The 20319-nt window shown below is 44.1% G+C and overlaps 1 protein-coding gene across 1 annotated transcript in view; it reads right to left on the minus strand.

Moving 5' to 3' along the window:
- Nucleotides 1-20319, minus strand: part of syndig1l (synapse differentiation inducing 1-like) — a 212265-nt gene that overhangs the window by 57674 nt on the left and 134272 nt on the right. Inside the window, exon 3 of the mRNA XM_072568216.1 lies at nt 18848-18985. Coding sequence (XP_072424317.1) covers nt 18848-18985 — 138 coding nt within the window. The remainder of the gene's footprint in view (nt 1-18847; nt 18986-20319) is intronic.

The following is a 20319-nucleotide window of genomic DNA, read 5'->3' on the forward strand; positions in this document are numbered from 1 at the left end:
TCCTGGTATGAGCCTTGGACCCAGATACTCTAGCCCAGAGGTAGGGATTTTACCACTGGACCACAATATCCAACAGTGGGAAACAAATTGCCCACCTCATGATCACTGTTAGCCCACTGTTTCTTGAGTGATATCCCTAAAAGAACATCTGGAGAAGAGAAGATGGTGAGCGCGCTTCATTACACAGAGTTTGCACACCAGGATACATAACTGAACAATGAATTTAAAAGGAACTCTATGCGGAACAGTTTGTGCCTAAGGACAATAGAGTTTTGGAGTTCTTTACCAGGATAGGTTAATGAGTCACTGCACAAGGAACTAATGAGTTTTGGAGAAAGAAAGATTCATTCTCCTTTTAATTGATGACATTTCATAGTCAAACTCTGCCCTTTTAAACACACTTCCAGAATCATGTATTTATGCAGCTACAGGCTACAAGCAAGCACTTCATCCAAGACCCACAGTTTGTAGTCTGTATATACTGATTCTTCTTTCGATCCAATAGAAGCTGCCCAATACTACGAACTAAGTGCTTCCATGTCTTGTACGTAAAAGCAGGACAAATCCAACCCGACCAATTACCGCCCTATCAGGCTACTCTTGACCATCAGTAAAGTGATGGATGTTGGCATCAACGGTGCTATCTAGCAGCACCTGCTCAGCAATAACCTGCTCAGTGATGCCCAGTTTGGGTTCTGCCAGGGCCACAGGCTCATGACCCCATTACAGCCTTGGTTCAAACCTGGACAAAAGAGCTGAATTCCAGAGGGTAAGGGGAGAGTGACAGCTCCTGACATCAAGGCCACATTTGACCGAGTGTGGCATCAAGAAGCCCTAGCAAACTGGAGTAAATGGCTATTGGAGCAAACAGTAAAGGTAGCAGGGAAATAGTTTTCTTCAACATCCGCCATGTCTTGTACAACATTAACAGACCGTGGGCACAGTCCAAAACACAATAAAGCTTCCAACACCTTTTTCTGCAGTGCCGGAATATTAATTGGTGCTGTTTGCACTCAATGAGGTGGAGAATTGATTTTTTTTCTCTGCCCCCAGTATTAGTCAGTCAGCTCCGACTTCTTTTCCCATCAGCCTTTGCCAGGTTAGCGAGATTAGATATTGCTTGAAGCTGTCTCTGCTCTGCCCAGCAATATGCTGTAACCTATTCTTCAGACAAGCATTCCCTGTTATCTCAGTACGACAGGTCCATTTTCCACAGCACTGGTCCCTTGACAACACTGCCAATCTATCGTGGTTTGTGTTCAGCGGACATGGGCTTGGAACTGGCGGGGGAGTGCTCAAAGTAACGTTACTTACAATGTCCTGAGGAGAGCATATTTTTACTGGCATTTGCAGTTAACCACAAAGATACGATATATTAAAAAAATCAGAATGCAAGCTCTCCTTTTCCCCCAATTATCCCACTTTGCAGAGCTCGAAGGATTGTCAGGAGGGAGAATAATTTGAGTCGAATCCACATCAATCAGCTTTTGTTGTTTTGTATTTTGTGTGACAAAGTGCCACAAATTCAATCGTGTCACCAGCGATCACTCTGCTGCAGGCGTTTCTCAGTTTTATTTTTACAGCGTGTTCTGAAGGCACCTCCATTGTTTTGAGGAGTCGTGTCTGATGGGTTGTGAAAATGGGTTGATTTGAAATAGTGAGCTGATGACTGGACCTGTTTTTGGTTTGAAGGTCACTGAAAGGACACCGTGGAACATTTATCAAAGAAGACTCACTTACTGGAAGTCACTCTCAAACTGCGAGGGTAGTGATTGTAACGGGAACAGCCAGGTGGACCTCACAGAATATGAGTTCCCTGATTGGGGCTGTTAACCTGGTCCCTGGCTGACAGATTTAAACAGGAGTGCCAGAGGCTCTGTTCACTCTGAGAGCTGGCTCTGAGCGAGTTGGATCAGTGATTAAGCACTGTGCATATGTATATAAAGGTTGACTTGATGACGGGATACCAACCTCTGTAGAATTATTTCAGTGACTTTGATATTAATTTAGAGTTCAGTCAGATAACAGCATATGAGGAGATAACAGACATAGTTTAGTCTTTACACACTTATGAGGAGCTAACTTTAAACATTGTAAAATAGTCAAGGAAAAGGATAGACCTGGTCCACAAGATAAGGGTCCACACTGGGGCAAGGCCAGTTTTGATGGATTGGACAGGAAGCTTTCAAAAGTTGATTGGGAGAGGCTGTTCACAAGCAAAGGGATGTCTGGAAAGTGGAAGACTTTTGAACATGAGATCACAAGAGTTCAGGGCCAGCATGTTCCTGTTAGTGTGAAGGGCAAGGCTGGCAGGAGGAGGGAACACTGGATGACTGGAGATATTGAGGCTCTAGACATAGAGTCATAGAGATGTACAGCATGGAAACAGACCCTTTAGTCCAACCCGTCCATGCCGACCAGATAGGCCAACCCAATCTAGTCTCACCTGCCAGTACCCAGCCCATATCCCTCCAAACCCTTCCTATTCATATACCCTTCCAAATGCCTCTTAAATATTGCAATTGTACCAGCCTCTGCCACATCCTCTGGCAGCTCATTCCATACACGTACCACCCTCTGTGTGAAAAAGTTGCTCCTTAGGTCCCTTTTATATCTTTCCCCTCTCACCTTAAACCTATGCCCTCTAGTTCTGGACTCCCCGATACCAGGGAAAAGACTTTGCCTACTTACCCTATCCATGCCTCTCATAATTTTGTAAACGTCTATAAGGTCACCCCTCAGCCTCTGACACTCCAGGGAAATCAGCCCCAGCCTGTTCAGCTTCTCCCTGTAGCTCAAATCCTCCAATCCTGGCAACATCCTTGTAAATCTTTTCAGGTTTTACAACATCTTTCCGATAGGAAGGAGACCAGAATTGCATGCAATATTCCAACAGTGGCCTAACCAATCTCCTGTACAGCCACAACATGACTTCCCAACTCCTGTACTCAATACTCTGACCAATAAAAGAAAGCATCCTAAACACCTTCTTCACTATCCTATGAACCTGCACTCCAAGGTCTCTTTGTTCAGTAACACTCCCTAGGACCTTACCATTAAGTGTATACGTTGTGCTAAGATTTGTTTTCCCAAAATGCAGCACCTTGTATTTATCTGAATTAAACTCAATCTGCCACTTCTCAGCCCATTGACCCATCTGGTCCAGATCCTGTTGTAGTCTGAGAAACCCTCTTCGCTGTCCACTAGACCTCCAATTTTGGTGTCATCTGCAAACTTACTAACTGTACCTCTTATGCTTGCATCCAAATCAATGATGTAACTGACAAAAAGTAGAGGACCCAGCACTGATCCTTGTGCCACTCCACTGGTCACAGGCCTCCAATCTGAAAAACAACCCTCCACTACCACCCTCTGTTTCTACCTTTGAGCCAATTCTGTATCCAAATGGCTAGTTCTCCCTGCATTCCATGAGATCTAACCTTGCTAATCAGTCTCCCATGGGGAACCTTGTCGAATGCCTTACTGAAGTCCATACAAATCACATCTGACCAATATCTACCCTCATCAATCCTCTTTGTTACTTCTTCAAAAAACTCAATCAAATTTGCAAGACATGAAATCCCACGCACAAGCCATGTTGACTATCCCTAATCAGTCCTTGCCTTTCCAAATACATGTACATCCTGTCCCTCAGGATTCCCTCCAACAACTTGCCCACCACTGAGGTCAGGCTCACTGGTCTATAGTTCCCTGGCTTGTCTTTACCGCCCTTCTTAAACAGCGGCACCACGTTTGCCAACCTCCAGTCTTCCGGCATCTCACCTGTGACTATCGATGATACAAATATCTCAGCAAGAGGCCCAGAAATCACTTCTCCAGCTTCCCACAGAGTTCTGGGGTACACCTGATCAGGTCCTGGGGATTTATCCACCTTTACCCATTTCAAGACATCCAGCACTTCCTCCTCTGTAATCTGGACATTTTGCAAGATGTCACCATCTATTTCCCTACATTCTATATCTTCCATATCCTTTTCCACAGTAAATACTGATGCAAAATACTCATTTAGTATCTCCCCCATTTTCTGCGGCTCCACACAAAGGCCGCCTTGCTGATCTTTGAGGGGCCCTATTCTCTCCCTAGTTACCCTTTTAAGAGACATATGTCAGGTATTGGCAGCTGGGATCAAGTGACTCCTTGAGGAGTATGGGAATAAAGGAGTACACTTAACAGGGAAATCAGGACAGTAACAGGAGGCCATGAGATAGCTTTGGCAGGTAAGATTATGGAGAATCTAAAGAAATTTGACAGGTATATTCAGAGCAAAAGAGTAACTAAGAAGGGAATAGGGTCTCTTACAGGTCAATGGGGCCATATTTTGCATCAGTTTTTACTGTGGAGAAAGACATGGAAGCTAGGGAACTCAGGGAGTTAAATAGTGATGTCTGAAAAGAGTCCACATTACAAACAAGGAAGTGCAGGAGGTCTTAAAACACTGATAGGCAGATAAATCTCAGGACCTGACCAAGTGTATGCCAAGACAATGCAGGAAACTAGGGAAGAAATTGTGGGGCCCCTAACAGAGATATTTATATCATTCTCAGCCATGGGTGAGGTGTCCGAATACTGGATGGTGGCTAATGTTGTGCCATTACTGAAGAAAGGCAACAAGAAGTCAGGCATCTGCAGGTCGGTGAGCCTGACATCAATGGTAGGTAAGTTGTTGGAGGGGATTTTGAGAGATATGATTTACATACATTTAGAAAGGCAAGGACTGGTTAGGGATAGTCAGCTTGGGCTTTGTGTGTGGGAAATCATATCTCACGAACTTGACTGAGTTTTTTTGAAGAGGTGATCAAGAGGACGAATGAAGTCAGAGTGTAAGATGTATACATGGACTTTAGCAAGGCCTTCAACAATGTTCTGCATAGTAGACTGGTTAGTAAGATTAGATCACATAGGATCCAGGGAGAGCTGGCCAATTGGATAAAAAATTGGCTTGACAGTAGGGACAGAGGGTGGTGGCAGCGGATTGTTGTTCAGACTGGAGGCTGATGACCAGTGGTGTGCCGACAGGATCAGTGCTGGGTCCACTATTCTTTATCATTTATATAAATGATTTGGATGAGTATATAGGAGGTACAGTTAGTAAGTTTGTGGATCACACTAAACTTAGTGGTACAGTGGACAGTGAAGAAAGTTATCCGAGAGTACAACGGGATCTTGATCAAGTGGGCCAGTGGGCCAAGGAATGGCTGAGGGAGTTTAGATAAATGTGAGCAGTTGCATTTTGGGTAATACAAACTGGGGAGGGCTTACACAATTATTGGTACAGCCCCTGGGAGTGTTGTCAAACAGAGAAATCTAGGGGTGCAGGTACATTGTTCCTTGAAAGTGGTGTCACAGGTAGACAGGGTGGTGAAGCAGATGTTTGACACAGTTGCCTTTATCGGTTAGTGCATTGAGGATGCAGGAGTTGGGATGTCAGCTATACAAGACAACCACTTTTGAGTACTACATACAATGCTGGTCATCCTGCTATAGGAAGGATGTTTTTCAACTGGAAAGGGTGGAAAAGAGATTTGCAAGAATGTGACCGAGGGTTTGAAGCTGAATAGGTTGAGATGTTTTTCCCTGGAGTGTAGGAGGCTGGGGGGTGACCTTACAGAGGTTTATAAAATCATGAGAGATGTAGATATGTCAAGGTCTTTTCCCCAGAATGGGGGAGCTCATAACTAGAGGGCATAAATTTAAGGTGAGAGGAGAAAGATATAAAGGGGACCTCAGGGGCAACTTTTTCACATAGAAGATGGTGTGTATATAGAATGAACTGCCAGAGGAAGTGGTAGAGGTAGGTACAAATACAACATTTAAAGGCCATATGGACAGGTACATGGATGGGAAAGATTTGTAGGGATACTGGCCAAACAGGATTAGTCCAGTTTAGGAAAACTGATCGGCATGGACAGGTTGGACCGAAGAGACTGTTTTCCTGCTATATGGCTCTATGTTGAGGATCCCACATGTGAGTTAACAATGGAAAACAGCTATTCTATCTGAAAGGCTTGTCGAAGATATTCTCTTAGCATCCTGAATGAGCTGGGTCTAAACAAATCACTGTGGGATAACTAAATATGCATAGTGACACATCCACTTGTACATGAAAGTCTGAGTGAAAGCAATCTAAAATATTTCATATCATATTCTCCAATTCCCTGAAAATTAACAACTATTTGGGACAAAAATTTTCACCAATGTGAATTTTCAGAGGAAGTTCCCTTATTTTTCACTATCTTGCATTTGTGTGTGTGTTGAGGTTTTTTAGAGGGTAATTTAGACTGTCACAACTCACTGGGGTAATGTACTGGAAATGAAGTCCTGCTGTTCTCACAGTCATCACATATGTGAAAGATTTCATCCAACTTTTCAATGTATCCAACTTGTCTGATTGACTGATGCAGGTTAAAAGAAAACACTCATTAGGTTTTAGTAATAAACAAGAACACACTTCTGTGTTGCAAACTGCCGGTTTATAACTAATTGTAGAAATGAAAGATGAATTATTAACTTATTAATTTCTCTAACTTACTAAACTCCCTTTATAGATAAAACCACTCAAACAGAGGCACAAGGAAAAGAGACAAGACACTAATGTTACCAGTGAGGAAAGAACAAAATAAGGAGCCAGTGAAATACACATCTGCCATCAGTCTGGACTAAAGGCGAGGAAATGTCTTCTTTCAGTTCTGTTCCTCTTCCTTTCGACTCTTTGGTGGGGATTTGCTTTGAGTGATAGTTAGAGAGGACCGCATGTTTCTGAATTTTTACAAGAAAGAATGAGACAGCTACTTCATGAAGAGCAAGAGAGGCAACAATTTCAGCAGATAAAACCTGTTAACAGACAGTTCTTTTCAACACACTTGTAACAGCCAAAGTGTGACATGGACATGAAAACAGATAGGTGATTCCTGGTTATTTCTTCTGTCTCTCTTGATTGGCCAAACATCTTAAATCAGAAGGTGTTGCTGCAGTTGAAGTGTGCAGTTAAGAAGTTCACCTTTGAAACTGTTAACCTGCAAACTAATTCATAAGCATACAGATGGCTGCGAAGGTGATGTGTTGCAGCTGTAGCATGTGAGAGCGAGTGGATCCCAATACGGCCACATTTGCAGCAAGTGCAGGCAGCTCCAGAAACTCAGGCTCGGAATTGATGAGCTGGAGTCCAAGCTGTAGACTGCAGAAGGGAGGGAGAGAGGTTCCCGGACACTGGGTTTCAGGAGACACTCACACTCCTTTGATTAATCACATCAAATATGGCCCATGATCAGGAAAGGAGGGTGTGACTGTAGGTGAGGCATGCATGGCGATCCAGAATATAGCTTTAAGGACCTTCAGTATGTATGAGGCTCCAGTTCCCAGTGCCGATGAGTCCACAGTCAGCAGGCAGAATGAGCGAACTGACTAGAGCACTGTGCTGAAGTGGGGACAGGCAGAGAAAAGTAGTAGCTCTCGTGGAAAACATACTTAGGGGAATCAATCTTGTTCTGTGCAGCAAGGCGCAGAGTCCTGAAAGTTGTGTTGCCAAGGTTCAGGACTTTTTTCTAATTGGATTTGCTTTTGTTATTGTCACATGTGCCTTTTGTGTGCAGGACAGGCGGATCGTGCCATACAAAGGTGCTGGTGTTGGACTGGGGTGGACAAAGTTAAAAATCACACATCAGGTTATAGCCCAACAGGTTTATTTGGAAGGAAAAGCTTTCAGAGTGCTGCTCCTTTGTCACGTAGCCAGTGCTGGAATAACTCCCTGATGATGGAGCAGCGCTATGAAAGACAGTCCTTCCAACTAAACCTGTTGGACTATAACCTGGTCATAGAGTCATAGAGATGTACAGCATGGAAACAGACCCTTCGGTCCAACCCGCCCATGCCGACCAGATATCCCAACCCAATCTTGTCCCACCTGCCATTACCCGGCCCATATCCCTCCAAACCCTTCCTGTTCATATACCCATCCAAATGTGTGATGTTTAACTTATACCATACAAAGTGCATTGGAGTAAGAGAACAGAGCGAGGAACACAATGTTACGGCTGCAGAGAAGGTGCACAGAGAACGGGGTCAACATTAAATGCAAAATTTATGATATCCATTCAGAAGTCTAATAACAGTGGGGAAGAAATTGTTTTTGAATATGTTGGCATGTATGTTTAAGCTTTTGTGTCCGATGGAAGAGATTATAACTGGGGTGGGACGGGTCTTGGAGGAGGCAGCAAGCATAGATGGAGTCAGTGGGTGGAATGCTTTTGAACTGCAGATGAACTTAGAGCAGGAGGAAGCATCCAGACGCTGTGGTTCACTTATGCAGGAACAACAAGGAATGAGGTTCTGCTGAGGGATATGAGCAGTTTGTAACTAAATTACAAAGCAGGCCCATTCAGGCAATAATCTGAGTCACGTGCAAGTTGGCATAGGGTAAATAAGATGAGAGAGATGAAAGCCTGAGATAAAGATTGGTTTTGAGGATAATGGGCATCTGCTTCATGGGACAACTGATACCAAAACTTGGGAAACAGAGAGCTGTTTTACCTGTGTGGGCTTTATGTGAACCATGCTGGTAGCCCACTCCTATGGAGTCATATAACTGGAGTGGAACAAACAGCTTTAAACTCAGTCGTGGGGTGGGGGTGGGGAATAATGAGGGAAGGGAAGTTTAAAAATAAAAAAAAGAAATGACAGAGAAGAGGTCACGAAGAGGTGAGTGCTAAAATGTGACAGGAAATGGTGGAAAATATAAGCAGAAAAGTGCAGCAGAAATTAATGTAAAACATTTAAGGCTTTTTATTTGACTGCATGTAGCATTTGTAGCAAGGCAGGTGAGTTGATGGCACAATAGGAAATAAATGAAATGGCTTGAAAATTATTTGTGGACGTGGTTGCAGGGTGACCAAGACTGGCAATTTAATAGCCAAGTGCATTCGATGTTCTGGGAAAATAGGCAAAACAGAAGAAAAGGTGGTGGAGTAGCTTTGTTAATAAAGGATGGTATCAGCAAGATGTTGAGTAGTGATATGGGTGCAATTAGCAGACCTCATGCCCCAGTGGAACCAGTAGTCATGTTCCCTTAGTATATCAGTCAAGAAACTAGTCCCGTTCTCATCTGTAGGTACAACAGTGAACTGGGGTGATTCTTTGTCCAGGCACTTAAGTGTCCATTAATCAACAACTTAAGAGACTTATTTATTGGTGGGTTAGGAAATACCTAAGAGACCCTCTCACTCTTCGGAGGGGCTGTGAGAACAAGGCAAGTATCTCACCAAGGCTGACTTTCCCAATTATTTCCCTTTCTTCTCCTTATCTTCAGGGAAGGGAAAATTCCACCTATAGTGTGTAATAAAAATATAAATGCATAGGTGTGGACGGAGAAAAGGGTGTGGTGTTCAGGATATCTGCTCTTGCTGATGCCAGGGGAACGCCACAGTCTATTTACTCCCTGAGGGAGGGTGTAGGAGATCTTGTGGTGCAGTGGGTAGTGTCCATGCCTCTCAGCCTAAACCTCTATGTTGGCCAGGAAGTCACATTCATACCACATGTTGAGTAGCAACTTGGAAATCCATTCAGCTCACTCTAAGAGCAGGAGGTAAGAGTGGGAGAAACTCCTGGTTGGCAACATGAGCCTCTACTAACACCAAGCGTAGCTCCAGGCTACAATACCCATATACCCTTCCCATATACAATCCCAAAATGTATGTCACCATAGCAGCTTAGACCCCATTGGGTGGACCGGTTGGCTGGACAGCTGATGTAAATCAGATTGGCATCTATAACAGATGAGTTGAACCTCATTTTTTTTTATTATTCATTCACAGGATGAGGGTATCACTGGCTGGGCAGCATTTATTGTCCATCCCTAATTGCCCAGAGGGCAGTTAAGAGTCGAATCACATTGCTGTGGGTCTGGAGTCACGTGTAGGCCAGACCTAGCAAGCGTGGGAGAAAGTATGGACTGCAGATCAGAATTGAAAAGTGTGGTCCTGAAAAAGCACAGCTGGTCAGGCAGCATCCGAGGAGCAGGAGGGTCGATGGTTTGAGCATGAGCTTTTCATCAGGAATGTGTGGGAATGGGGTGGGGGGGGGGGCAAGGGGGCTGAGAGGTAAATGGCAGAGGGGTGGGGCTGGGGGAAGGTAGCTGGGAATGTGATAGGTGGATGAAGGTGGGGGTGGTGATGGTGATAGGTGGGAGGGGAGGGTGGAGCAGATAGGTGGGAATGAAAATGAACAGGTAGGACAGGTCACGAGGGCGGTGCCGAGTTGGAGGTTTGGATCAGGGAGAAGGTGGGGGAAGGGGAGATGAGGAATCTGGTGAAATCAACATGGATTCCATGTGATTGGAGGGTCCCCAGTTGGAAGATGAGGGATGAGGCATTCTTCCTCCAGTTGGCGGGTGGCTAGGATTTGCTGGTGCAGGAGGCCCAGGACTTGCACGTCCTTGGTGGAGTTGACTGGGTAAGGATGGCAGCTTTCTTCCTTAAAGGACATTAGTGAATCAGATAGGTTTTTCCAACAATTGACAACGGATTCATGCTTAACACGAGACTCTTAATTCCAGATATTTACTGAACTCAAACTCCACCATCTGGCGTGGTAGGATTTGAACCTGTAAACATTATCTGGGTCTCTAGTTTAACAGTCCAGCAATAATACCACTAGGCCATTGCCTCTCCTATCTAGGCAGCTTCAGGATCTGCCTGCTTGCCCTATTGCCCTTGGTAGAGATCATTAGGTTTTAGGTTGGATCTGCCTTCACGCAGGTTCTGCCTTCCACGAAGGAAGGTTGAATATTTCCAATAAAAATGGCTGGAAGACAACCCAGTGGACATTGGCTCTTACAAATAAATAAGCTGAAATGGATAATGAGAAATCAATTGAATGCTGACCGCCACCATCATTGAACACCATCAAATTACATTCCATGCACACAGACTTCAGAACAGGAAGAACCATTACTCAGCTGTAGGTGATCATCAGTGCCACCACTTTCCCTATAATAATTGCAGATCTGAGCAGAAGCAGTGATTGTGGAAGTCATTGACACGCCTACATCTCTTTCCCTCTCAGCATTTCGTTCGTCTTCAGAAATTGCTAGGTTGCTCTTGGTAGTTCTGTCATCAAGCAGGTAAAATACATTCATAGGTGCCATTTGTGAGGAGCATGTCTTTTTATTTTGTCCTGTTTTTTTTTTGAAAAAAAACTCATGTGGACTGAAATGAGAAAGAACTGCTGTAAAACCAATGTTTGAATGCATAGCAGTATTTTTTTAAAGTAAGTGAACTTACACCCATTGCAACCATTGTCTAAATGATTTTTGAACATGTAGTCATTGAAATTAAAGTTGTAGCTGATTGCGAGCTGAGGGGAGTACAGATGCAGAGTTTGCTGGCAACAAAATGTTATTTGGTCAATGTGCTAGTGACCAGTTATCAATGACAGACACCTTTTTATCTGCTGACAGCTGTGTGATTGGCCTGAGGTAACTGAACAGTTTGGAGCTGGGAACATGTTGCAGAGAGAAAGACAGAGAAAGAAGTATTCAATTCTTCTCTAGCTCAAGAGTGACCTCTCTGTTCTCTGCAGTCAAAACTCACTGTCAAGCTGCAGAAAACTAGTTTGTCTTCCCTGTAACATTTGTTGCAAGCTGTGACTTTGAACTCATAAATCAATGGCATTTTATTAGTGAACCAGCCACCTTGTCTCCCTCACCAACCAGTGGAAGCATCGAGAGAAAGACAACTGAAGCAACAGCAGAAGAGTCCATAAAGATCACCTCAACATCAGAACCTGGGAACAATGACAACTGGTCTGTCTTTCCAGTTTTAACTATCTGTCCAGAGCCACTTTACCCTGTCTGTGTGTGGAAGGGATTAACATTTTAATTAGTAGTGTCTTATGTTAATTCTTTTTAAAACTGTTTACCTGTAGCTGGAGTCTAATTGCTTGTAATAAATAATGATCCTTGTTCATGCATTCAACCTGGCTCTGAAAGTCAGGTAAATTGGGGAACTTTTCATAGTTTGTAAAAGTTTTAACTTCTGTGATGTCTTAGAATCTAATGCACACTACCCCAGTGATTTTGTAAAACGTTTAAAAGAAGCATTGCACTGCATGAAACGTCTAATACTAAGGAAATATGACCTGGTGTTATTTCATTCCACCCATTGTACAGTGAGGTTAGTGAAGACTGCTCCCCCTATTGAAATACTCCTGAACTGCTGTTAGATATCAAGGCAGAGGCAGAGTGGGCCCAAGGTCAGGTATTGTAGCTCACAGCTCTTACTTGTGGAGATGCTGGTGTTGGACTGGAGTGAACAAAGTCAGAAGTCACATGACAATAGGCTAAAGTCTAACATGTTTATAAATCCCTACAGTCTGGACATACGTCATTCAGCCAACAATTCCACACCAGCCTTCCAAGGAGGTTCTCACCCAGACCCACTCCCTGTCCTATTCCTGTAACCCTGAATTTCCGATAACTAATCCATCTAGCCTGCACATCCTTGGATACTATAGGCAATTTTTTAAGCACAGCCAATCTACCTAACCTGTACATCTTTAGACTCTGAGAGGAAACCAGAGCACCCGGTGGAAACTCACACAAACACAGAGAGAATGTGCAAACACAGACAGTCAACCAAGGCTGGAATCGAACCCATATCCCTGGTGCTGTGAGACAATGGTGCTAACCACTGTGCCAGCTGATTTAAAATCACATGCTTTCAGAGCACTGCTTCTTCATCGGGTGATTTTAAACAAGCCTATTGGACTATAACTGGGTATTGTGCTTTTCCTGACTTTATTAAGACAGTGAAACTGCTGTGAATCTTGGGTTCCCTCTGAATGTATCAGATCTCTACCGATGCCTTCATTTATGAAGTTACTCAGTTATTCATTTCATGTCTTTTGCCGGAAGAACATGAATTCCTGTTACAACGTTCAGTAGACTTTAGATGATGTGTTGCAATCAGAGTTTATTAATTTCATTTCGGAAATGGACAGGATTGAAGCAGGACATTCAAAGAGAGCTTTGATAGTTCAGTCAGTTATTCATATGAAGGACAGAACTGTGCATGCAAACATTTAAAAAATTTCACAAATACTCTGCTTAATGAATATTTCATGGTTAACAAAACAAAGTATTTTCTATCTTGAGGCATCTCTCCCACAAGGAGGTTGAACAGTTCATCCACTTTGCTAACACCTTCCACCCCGACCTCAAAGTGGGCACCTGCATGGGCCCCAGCTATGCCTGCCTCTTCGTAGGATATATGGAACAGTCCATCTTCTGTAGCTACATTGGCACCACCCCCCACCTTTTCCTTGGCTACGTCGATGACTGTATCAGCGCTGCCTCGTGCTCCCACGAGGAGGTTGAACAGTTCATCCACTTTACTAACACCTCAAATTTACCTGGACCGTCTTAGACTCCTCCCTCCCCTTCCTAGACCTCTCCATTTCTATCTCAAGCGATCGAATCAACATGGACATTTACTATAAACCGACCGACTCCCACAGCTATCTAGACTACACCTCCTCCCACCCTGCCCCCTGTAAAAACGCCAGCCCATATTCCCAATTCTTTCGTGTCCGCCACATCTGCTCCCAGGAGGACCAGTTCCACTACCGTACAACCCAGATGGCCTCCTTCTTCAAAGACCGCAATCTCCCCCCAGACGTGGTCAACGTTGCTCTCCACCGCATCTCCTCCACTTCCCGCTCCTCCGCCCTTGAGCCCCGCCCCTCCAATCGCCACCAGGACAGAACCCCATTGGTCCTCACCTATCACCCCACCAACCTCCATATACATTGTATCATCAGCCGTAATTTCCGCCACCTCCAAACGGACCCCACCACCAGAGATATATTTCCCTCCCCTCCCCTATCTGTGTTCCGAAAAGACCACTCCCTCCGTGACTCCCTCATCAGGTCCACACCCCCCACCAACCCAACCTCCACTCCTGGCACCTTCCCCTGCAACTGCATGAAATGCAAAACTTGCGCCCACACCTCCTCCCTCACTTCCCTCCAAGGCCCCAAGGGATCCTTCCATATGCGCCACAAATTCACCTGCACCTCCACACACATCATTTACTGCATCCGCTGCAGTAAATGTGGCCTCCTCTATATTAGGGAGACAGGCCGCCTACTTGTGGAACGTTTCAGAGAACACCTCTGGGACACTCAGACCAATCAACCCAACCACCCCATGGCTCAACACTTCAACTCCCCTTCCCACTCCACCAAGGACATGCAGGTCCTTAGACTCCTCCATTGCCAGACCATAGCAACACGACGGCTGGAGGAAGAGCGCCTCATCTTCTGCCTAGGAACCCTCCAGCCACAAGGGATGAACTCCAGTTTCCTCATTTCCCTTCCTCCCACCTTGTCTCAGTCCCAATCCTCGAACTCAGCACCACCTTCCTAATCTGCAACCTTCTTCCTGACCTCTCCGCCCCCACCCCCACTCTGGCCTATCACCCTCACCTTATCACCCTCACCTTAACCTCCTTCCACTTATCGCATTTCCAACGCCCCTCCCCCAAGTCCCTCCTCCCTACCTTTTATCTTAGCCTGCTGGACACACTTTCCTCATTCCTGAAGAAGGGCTCATGCCCGAAACGTCGATTCTCCTGCTCCTTGGATGCTGCCTGACCTGCTGCGCTTTTCCAGCAACACATTTTCAGCTCTATCTTGAGATAAAAGCTACTGTTATTCACCTTTGCCTACCTGCCCCAGGCTGGTCATCTGTCTTCTCCAGTCAACTGTTTTAGTTTCAATTTTAATTTCCTTGTCATGTTTTAGAAAGGACCAGCCTTTTTATGCATTTTTCTTGCCTTTTCTCCCCACTCCCCCACAATAAAAAGGAAGTTCGAAAAGTAATAATCAGTGACGACATTACTTGCGGGCTTCAGTAGGATATAGATAGACTAATGAAATGGGCAGGCAAAGGTCAGAACAAATTTAATTAAAACATTAAAACATTATAAAATGTAACAAACATGGGAATTCTTGACCACAGAAGGCTGTGGAGGCCAAGTCACTGAATACATTTAAGAGAGGGAATAGATACAATTTTAGATTTTAAAGGCATCAAGGGATGGGGCGACAGCAGGAACATTTCATTGAGACAGAGATTCAGCCATGATCATGATGAATAGCACAGCAGGCGTGAAGCGCTGAATGGTCTTTCCCTGCTCCTAGTTTCTTTGTTTCCAATGTGCATACTTCTAAAATTGTCCATTCTGGGAGCTGGAGCAATATAAACAAACTGGTATAAGATTAATGTTATGATCTGGAATGCATAACCTGAAAGGTTGGCAGAAACTGATTCAATAATGAGCATTTAGAATCCTAAAAACATAAAAAACAGCAGGGGTAGGCCATTCGACCCATCGAATCTGCTCCACCATTCAATATGATCATGGCTGACCATCCAACTCACTCCCCTATTTTAGCTTGCTACCCCAAATCTTTTGACACCTTTAGTCCTAAAAAGTATATCTAACTTTCTAGTGAAAACCTTCAGTGTTTTGACCACAACTGCTTTCAGTGGCAGAGAATTTCCGAGACTCACCACGGTGAAGAAATTTCTCTTAAATAGTCAACCCTGCAACTGTAGACTATGGCTGTACTTAGAGAGAATTGGGTAGATGAACAGAGAAATGGGCAGAATGGATGTTTTTAAAAAGGTCTAGTACAGGCATGATAGGCCAAATGGCCACCTTCTGGGCTGTAAGACTTGATTATTGTAGGAGTTAAAGCTGAATTGGCCCCGAACAATCTTTGTCATGGAGGTGAAAGTGAGGACTGAGGATGCTGGAGATTGGAGTTGAGAGTGTGGTGCTGGAAAAGCACAGTAGGTCAGGCAGCATCCGAGGAGCAGGAGAATCAACGTTTTGGGCATAAGCTCTTCATCAGGAATTCCTGATGAAGAGCTTTTGCCTGAAATGTCAAATCTTTCTCACATGCCAATTATTCATGTGCGTGCCTGAATGCCAGGTGTTGGATGGCTGTTCAAATCCACTGCAGAGGGATCAGCCCAATTCTGCTTTCAGTGATAGCATTAACGGAGGAGAGGCCCGATATTAATTAAGAGCAAGAATGCTGTTGGAAAGACTTCTCCCCAACTCAGAAACAATGAATGCCATTTGTTGCCTGTCTAACCCTCTGCTCTCCAGACTGTCTGGCACCAATTCAACTCAGTTACAATGAAATATGATGTAATCTTAGGAGATAGGCTTACTCCCAAGATTTAATCAAATTTGTCCAGCTTATCTTCCCTTCACAAATCCATGTTGACTACTCTGGATTAATTGTGTGTCTCCAAGTACAGCTATGTTCCTTTAGTATGAGATCGCTGTAATAACTTCCCAGCGACTGGAATTAGGCTGACTGGGCTGTTTTTACCCAATCTACCTCTTCCTTCCTTTTTTGAATATGTGGACAATGCTGAAGTCCTCTAACCCTCAGGCACCTCATCTGCAGCCAGAGAGGATTCGAAGATTGCTGCCAGGATGCCCAGTATCTCCTGCCTTGTCTCCTGGGATACATCTCACCCCCACCCTGCTTTTAGTTGCATTAATTTTTCCAGCGCTATTATTTCACTCATACCAATTTCCTTTAATTTCTCCTTCCAAAGGATATTTGCTTCCCTAACATTTTGGGGAAGGTTTTTGTGTCTTCTTCTCTGAAGACAGAATCAAAGTAGCTGTCTAATTGTCCTGCCATTTGTATTCCCTAAAGGCATTGTGGGTAAACCCACAGCTGGTGGACTGCATTGGTTTACGAAGGCAGCTCACAACCACCTTCTCAAGGGCAATGAGGGATGGACAATAAAGGCTGGTGAATTTTTTTAAAAATAAAAGGATGGAATAGTACAGTGAGCTATTTACAGAGCCTGGCTGTCATAAGTTGTAATGTACTCTCGTAACCAAGAGCCTCGGTCAAAGAGTGTGGTGCTGGAAAAGCACAGCCAGTCGGGCAGCATCTGAGGAGCAGGACAGTTAACATTTTGAGCATAAGCTCTTCTTCAGAAATACAACAGGCCGATTAACCATGCCATAGTCCCTCATCTGTCCTAGAAGTTGCTTTTTTAAAGATCTTCTGCAGTGAGGTTTCAACTTGCTTCTTCTGGATTATTAATTACCATGGCGATAGAGGAACCTCAAATATCTCACAAATGCGGCCACCTTTTTTTTTAAAGAAGGAGTCTACAGCCGTGGATGTAATTTTAATGACTGCCTGGAGAGAGGGATGATGTGGAGGAGCCGATGTTGGACTGGGGTGGACAAAGTTAAAGATCACACAACACCAGGTTATAGTCCAACAGGTTTATTTGGAAGCACTAGCTTTCGGAGCGCTGCTCTCTCAGCATGTAGCTGCGGAGCAGGATCATAAGACAGAGAGAGAGAGAGAGAGAGAGAGGGAGAGAGAGAGAGAGACGAGAATGTCACATGATGAATTGTCAGTGATGTCCCAAAGGGATGGACTTAAAACAGGGAAATACAAATTAAACTGAAACTGCCTGGAAGTTATTTCAGATTATGAACATAATGGGGGAAAAGACTGCAGTCTGAGTGAGACACATGTTTTATGTTTTCTCCTTTCAAGAAAAGTGAAAAACAACCACATCAATGTCATTGACTCTGAAGTGACCCAGCTAGCTGCTTCGTTTATCAATCACTACAAAGTCTCAAAAAAGGCATGGAACTGGACTGACCATCTGACATTGACCTTGACAACGGCAGAAACAGCTTTGAGATACATCTGCACCTATCATTTACTCATCCGCCCATCCTAAGCATATATACTCATCTTTTCCTCGCTACACTCAGTTCTGAAAAAGGATCACTGGATCCTAAATGTTAACTCTGCTTTTTCTCCCCAGATGCTGCCAGGTCTGTTGAGTTTTTCCAGCAATTTCTGTTTCTGTTTCTGATTTCCAGCATCGGCAGGGTTTTGGGTTTTTATTTACACCTTGTAGATCCTTACCTGAACAGAGGATGATTGCAGCAAATCGACCCCAATACCAATAATTCCCATTAGTGCAGGCAGCCTCTTGCAGCAGAGTCGTATGCAGTGAGGACTGCTCATACAACACCACCCTCTATGTGGGACTGCTGTTTAGGTGAGTATTGAAGTGCTGCCTATCTCTGTGTATTTGAATAACAGCAATAATGTTAGGCTACATGGAAGAGGTGCAAGAACATTTCTGATAGGATCTGTACTGTTTAATCTCATGCTAATGTGCCAATTCTTCCATTTACACATCTCCTTCCATCAATACTCAGCAAACAACATGATTGTTGCAACTTGTTTATCATGACATAAATGCATGCTCAAGAATGACGTACACACACAGAGATACACACATAGATTTTGTCTCTCTCTCTGTCACACACACACAGACACAGATACACACGCACACATATGCACACATACACGAACGCATACACAGATATACACAGATACACGCACACACACACACACACATAGACAAGCAAACATATACACACAAACACACACAGATACACAGATAGACAGACACATACATACAAACATGCACAGGTACACAGACACACACACACAGATACACAGAGAAAGACACACACACACACAGGTACACAGACACACATACTCAGATACATACACAGATACACACAGACACATAAACACAAACAAACACAGGTACACAGACACAAAGACACTACACACACACATATATGCACACATACACACAATACACATCTGTGAATATAGACATGTGCACGCCCACACATGCCTATATCATCCTGCCTGATGGTCATATGAAAAAACAAAACCATACACGTCTTACCCCTTGGGAGAAGTAGAAAGCAGCAATACCCAGAGGCCAGAAACAGCACAGCATAGAGAAGATGGCCAGACCCAGGTGGTCACGTGGAGGGATCATAATAAAGTTGTCTTCGCTATCGCTGTCACTTGAGCAGTCACTCTAGAGAGAAGCAGGAGAAGAATGATTGAGTCCATCAGCGGCAGCTCAACACTGATTTTCATTAATAGCACACAAGTAGATAAAAGACTGAATTACCAAAGCCATTAGGAAAACATTCCCAGTAATCTCATCAGATCACACAATGAAGACAAATACTAGCTAGGAAGAAAATATAGGTCATGGCCTTGGGGAAAAGCATGTAGGACACTGTGTGTAAATCTCTGCCTCTCTGTGTGTATGTATCTGCATGTGAATTTATTAGTGTGTGTGATTGAGTGAGTGTGTGTGTGTGTGTGAGTGAGAGTATAAGAGAAAGCGGGTGTGTGTGAGTGTGAGTGTGTGTGTATATGTGGTGAGAGAGTGTGTGAGAATGAGTGTGTGTGTGAGTGTGTGACTGAGAGTGTATGCGAGAAGGTGTGTGTGAGAGAGTGTGAAAATGTATGTGTGAGTGTGAGTCTGTGTGAGAATGAGTGCATGAGAGAGTGTGAGAAAGTGTGTCAATGTGGGTGTTTGTGCTAGAGTAAGGGAGAGTATGGTGTATATGTGTAAATGAGAGACAGTGGAAGGGACAGAGAGAGAGAGAGGGAATGTGTGTGTGTATGAGAGAGAGAGAGACAGAGTGTGCATCTGTCTGTGTGTTTACATGTGTGTATGTAAACATCAGTGAATTAAAAGTTCTTTTCTGCATATTATTTCTCAATCATCGTACATAATTACTTCTGGGTATCTCTCGATTATTTACTGCAATGACTCTCCAGATCATGGTGAGATGTGTGAGTATAAAACTAGCAAAGCTGCAGCGAAAAAGCAGAGAGAGACAGTGAGAGCCTATGGAATCACTCTTTGAAAGAGGTTTGACAGGTCAAATGGCCTTTTCCTGTGGAACAGAGTCCGACGAATCTGAAACCAGAAAAAGTAGCAACAGGACAGCAGGAGGGAAAGTGAATCAAGGGCCAGAATGCAAGCTCCCACCACTTCCAGAGGGACAGCTTCTTATGAAAGTTCCACCTGTGCAAGCAGCAATCTAGTGGCTGGCGCAGGTAAGAATCATAGAATCATCCAGTACAGAAAAAGTCCTTCTGCCCATCGTGTGTATACTGCCAAAAATACACAACAGCCCCACATTCCTGCAGTCGGCACTTAGCCTTATCTGTTATGACACTTCAAGTGTTCATCCAAATACTTTTTAAAGGTTGTGAGGTTTCCTAATATTCTCTGGGTGAAAGCATTTTTCCTCAAATCCTCTATCTTTCACTTTGAAAGGGTGCCCCCTTGTTCTTGATCTTTCGTCTAAGGGAACAACTGCATTCTATCCACCCTGTCCATGCCTCTCG

The sequence above is a fragment of the Chiloscyllium punctatum genome, chromosome 4, assembly GCF_047496795.1.
Source record: "Chiloscyllium punctatum isolate Juve2018m chromosome 4, sChiPun1.3, whole genome shotgun sequence".
NCBI lineage: Eukaryota > Metazoa > Chordata > Chondrichthyes > Orectolobiformes > Hemiscylliidae > Chiloscyllium > Chiloscyllium punctatum.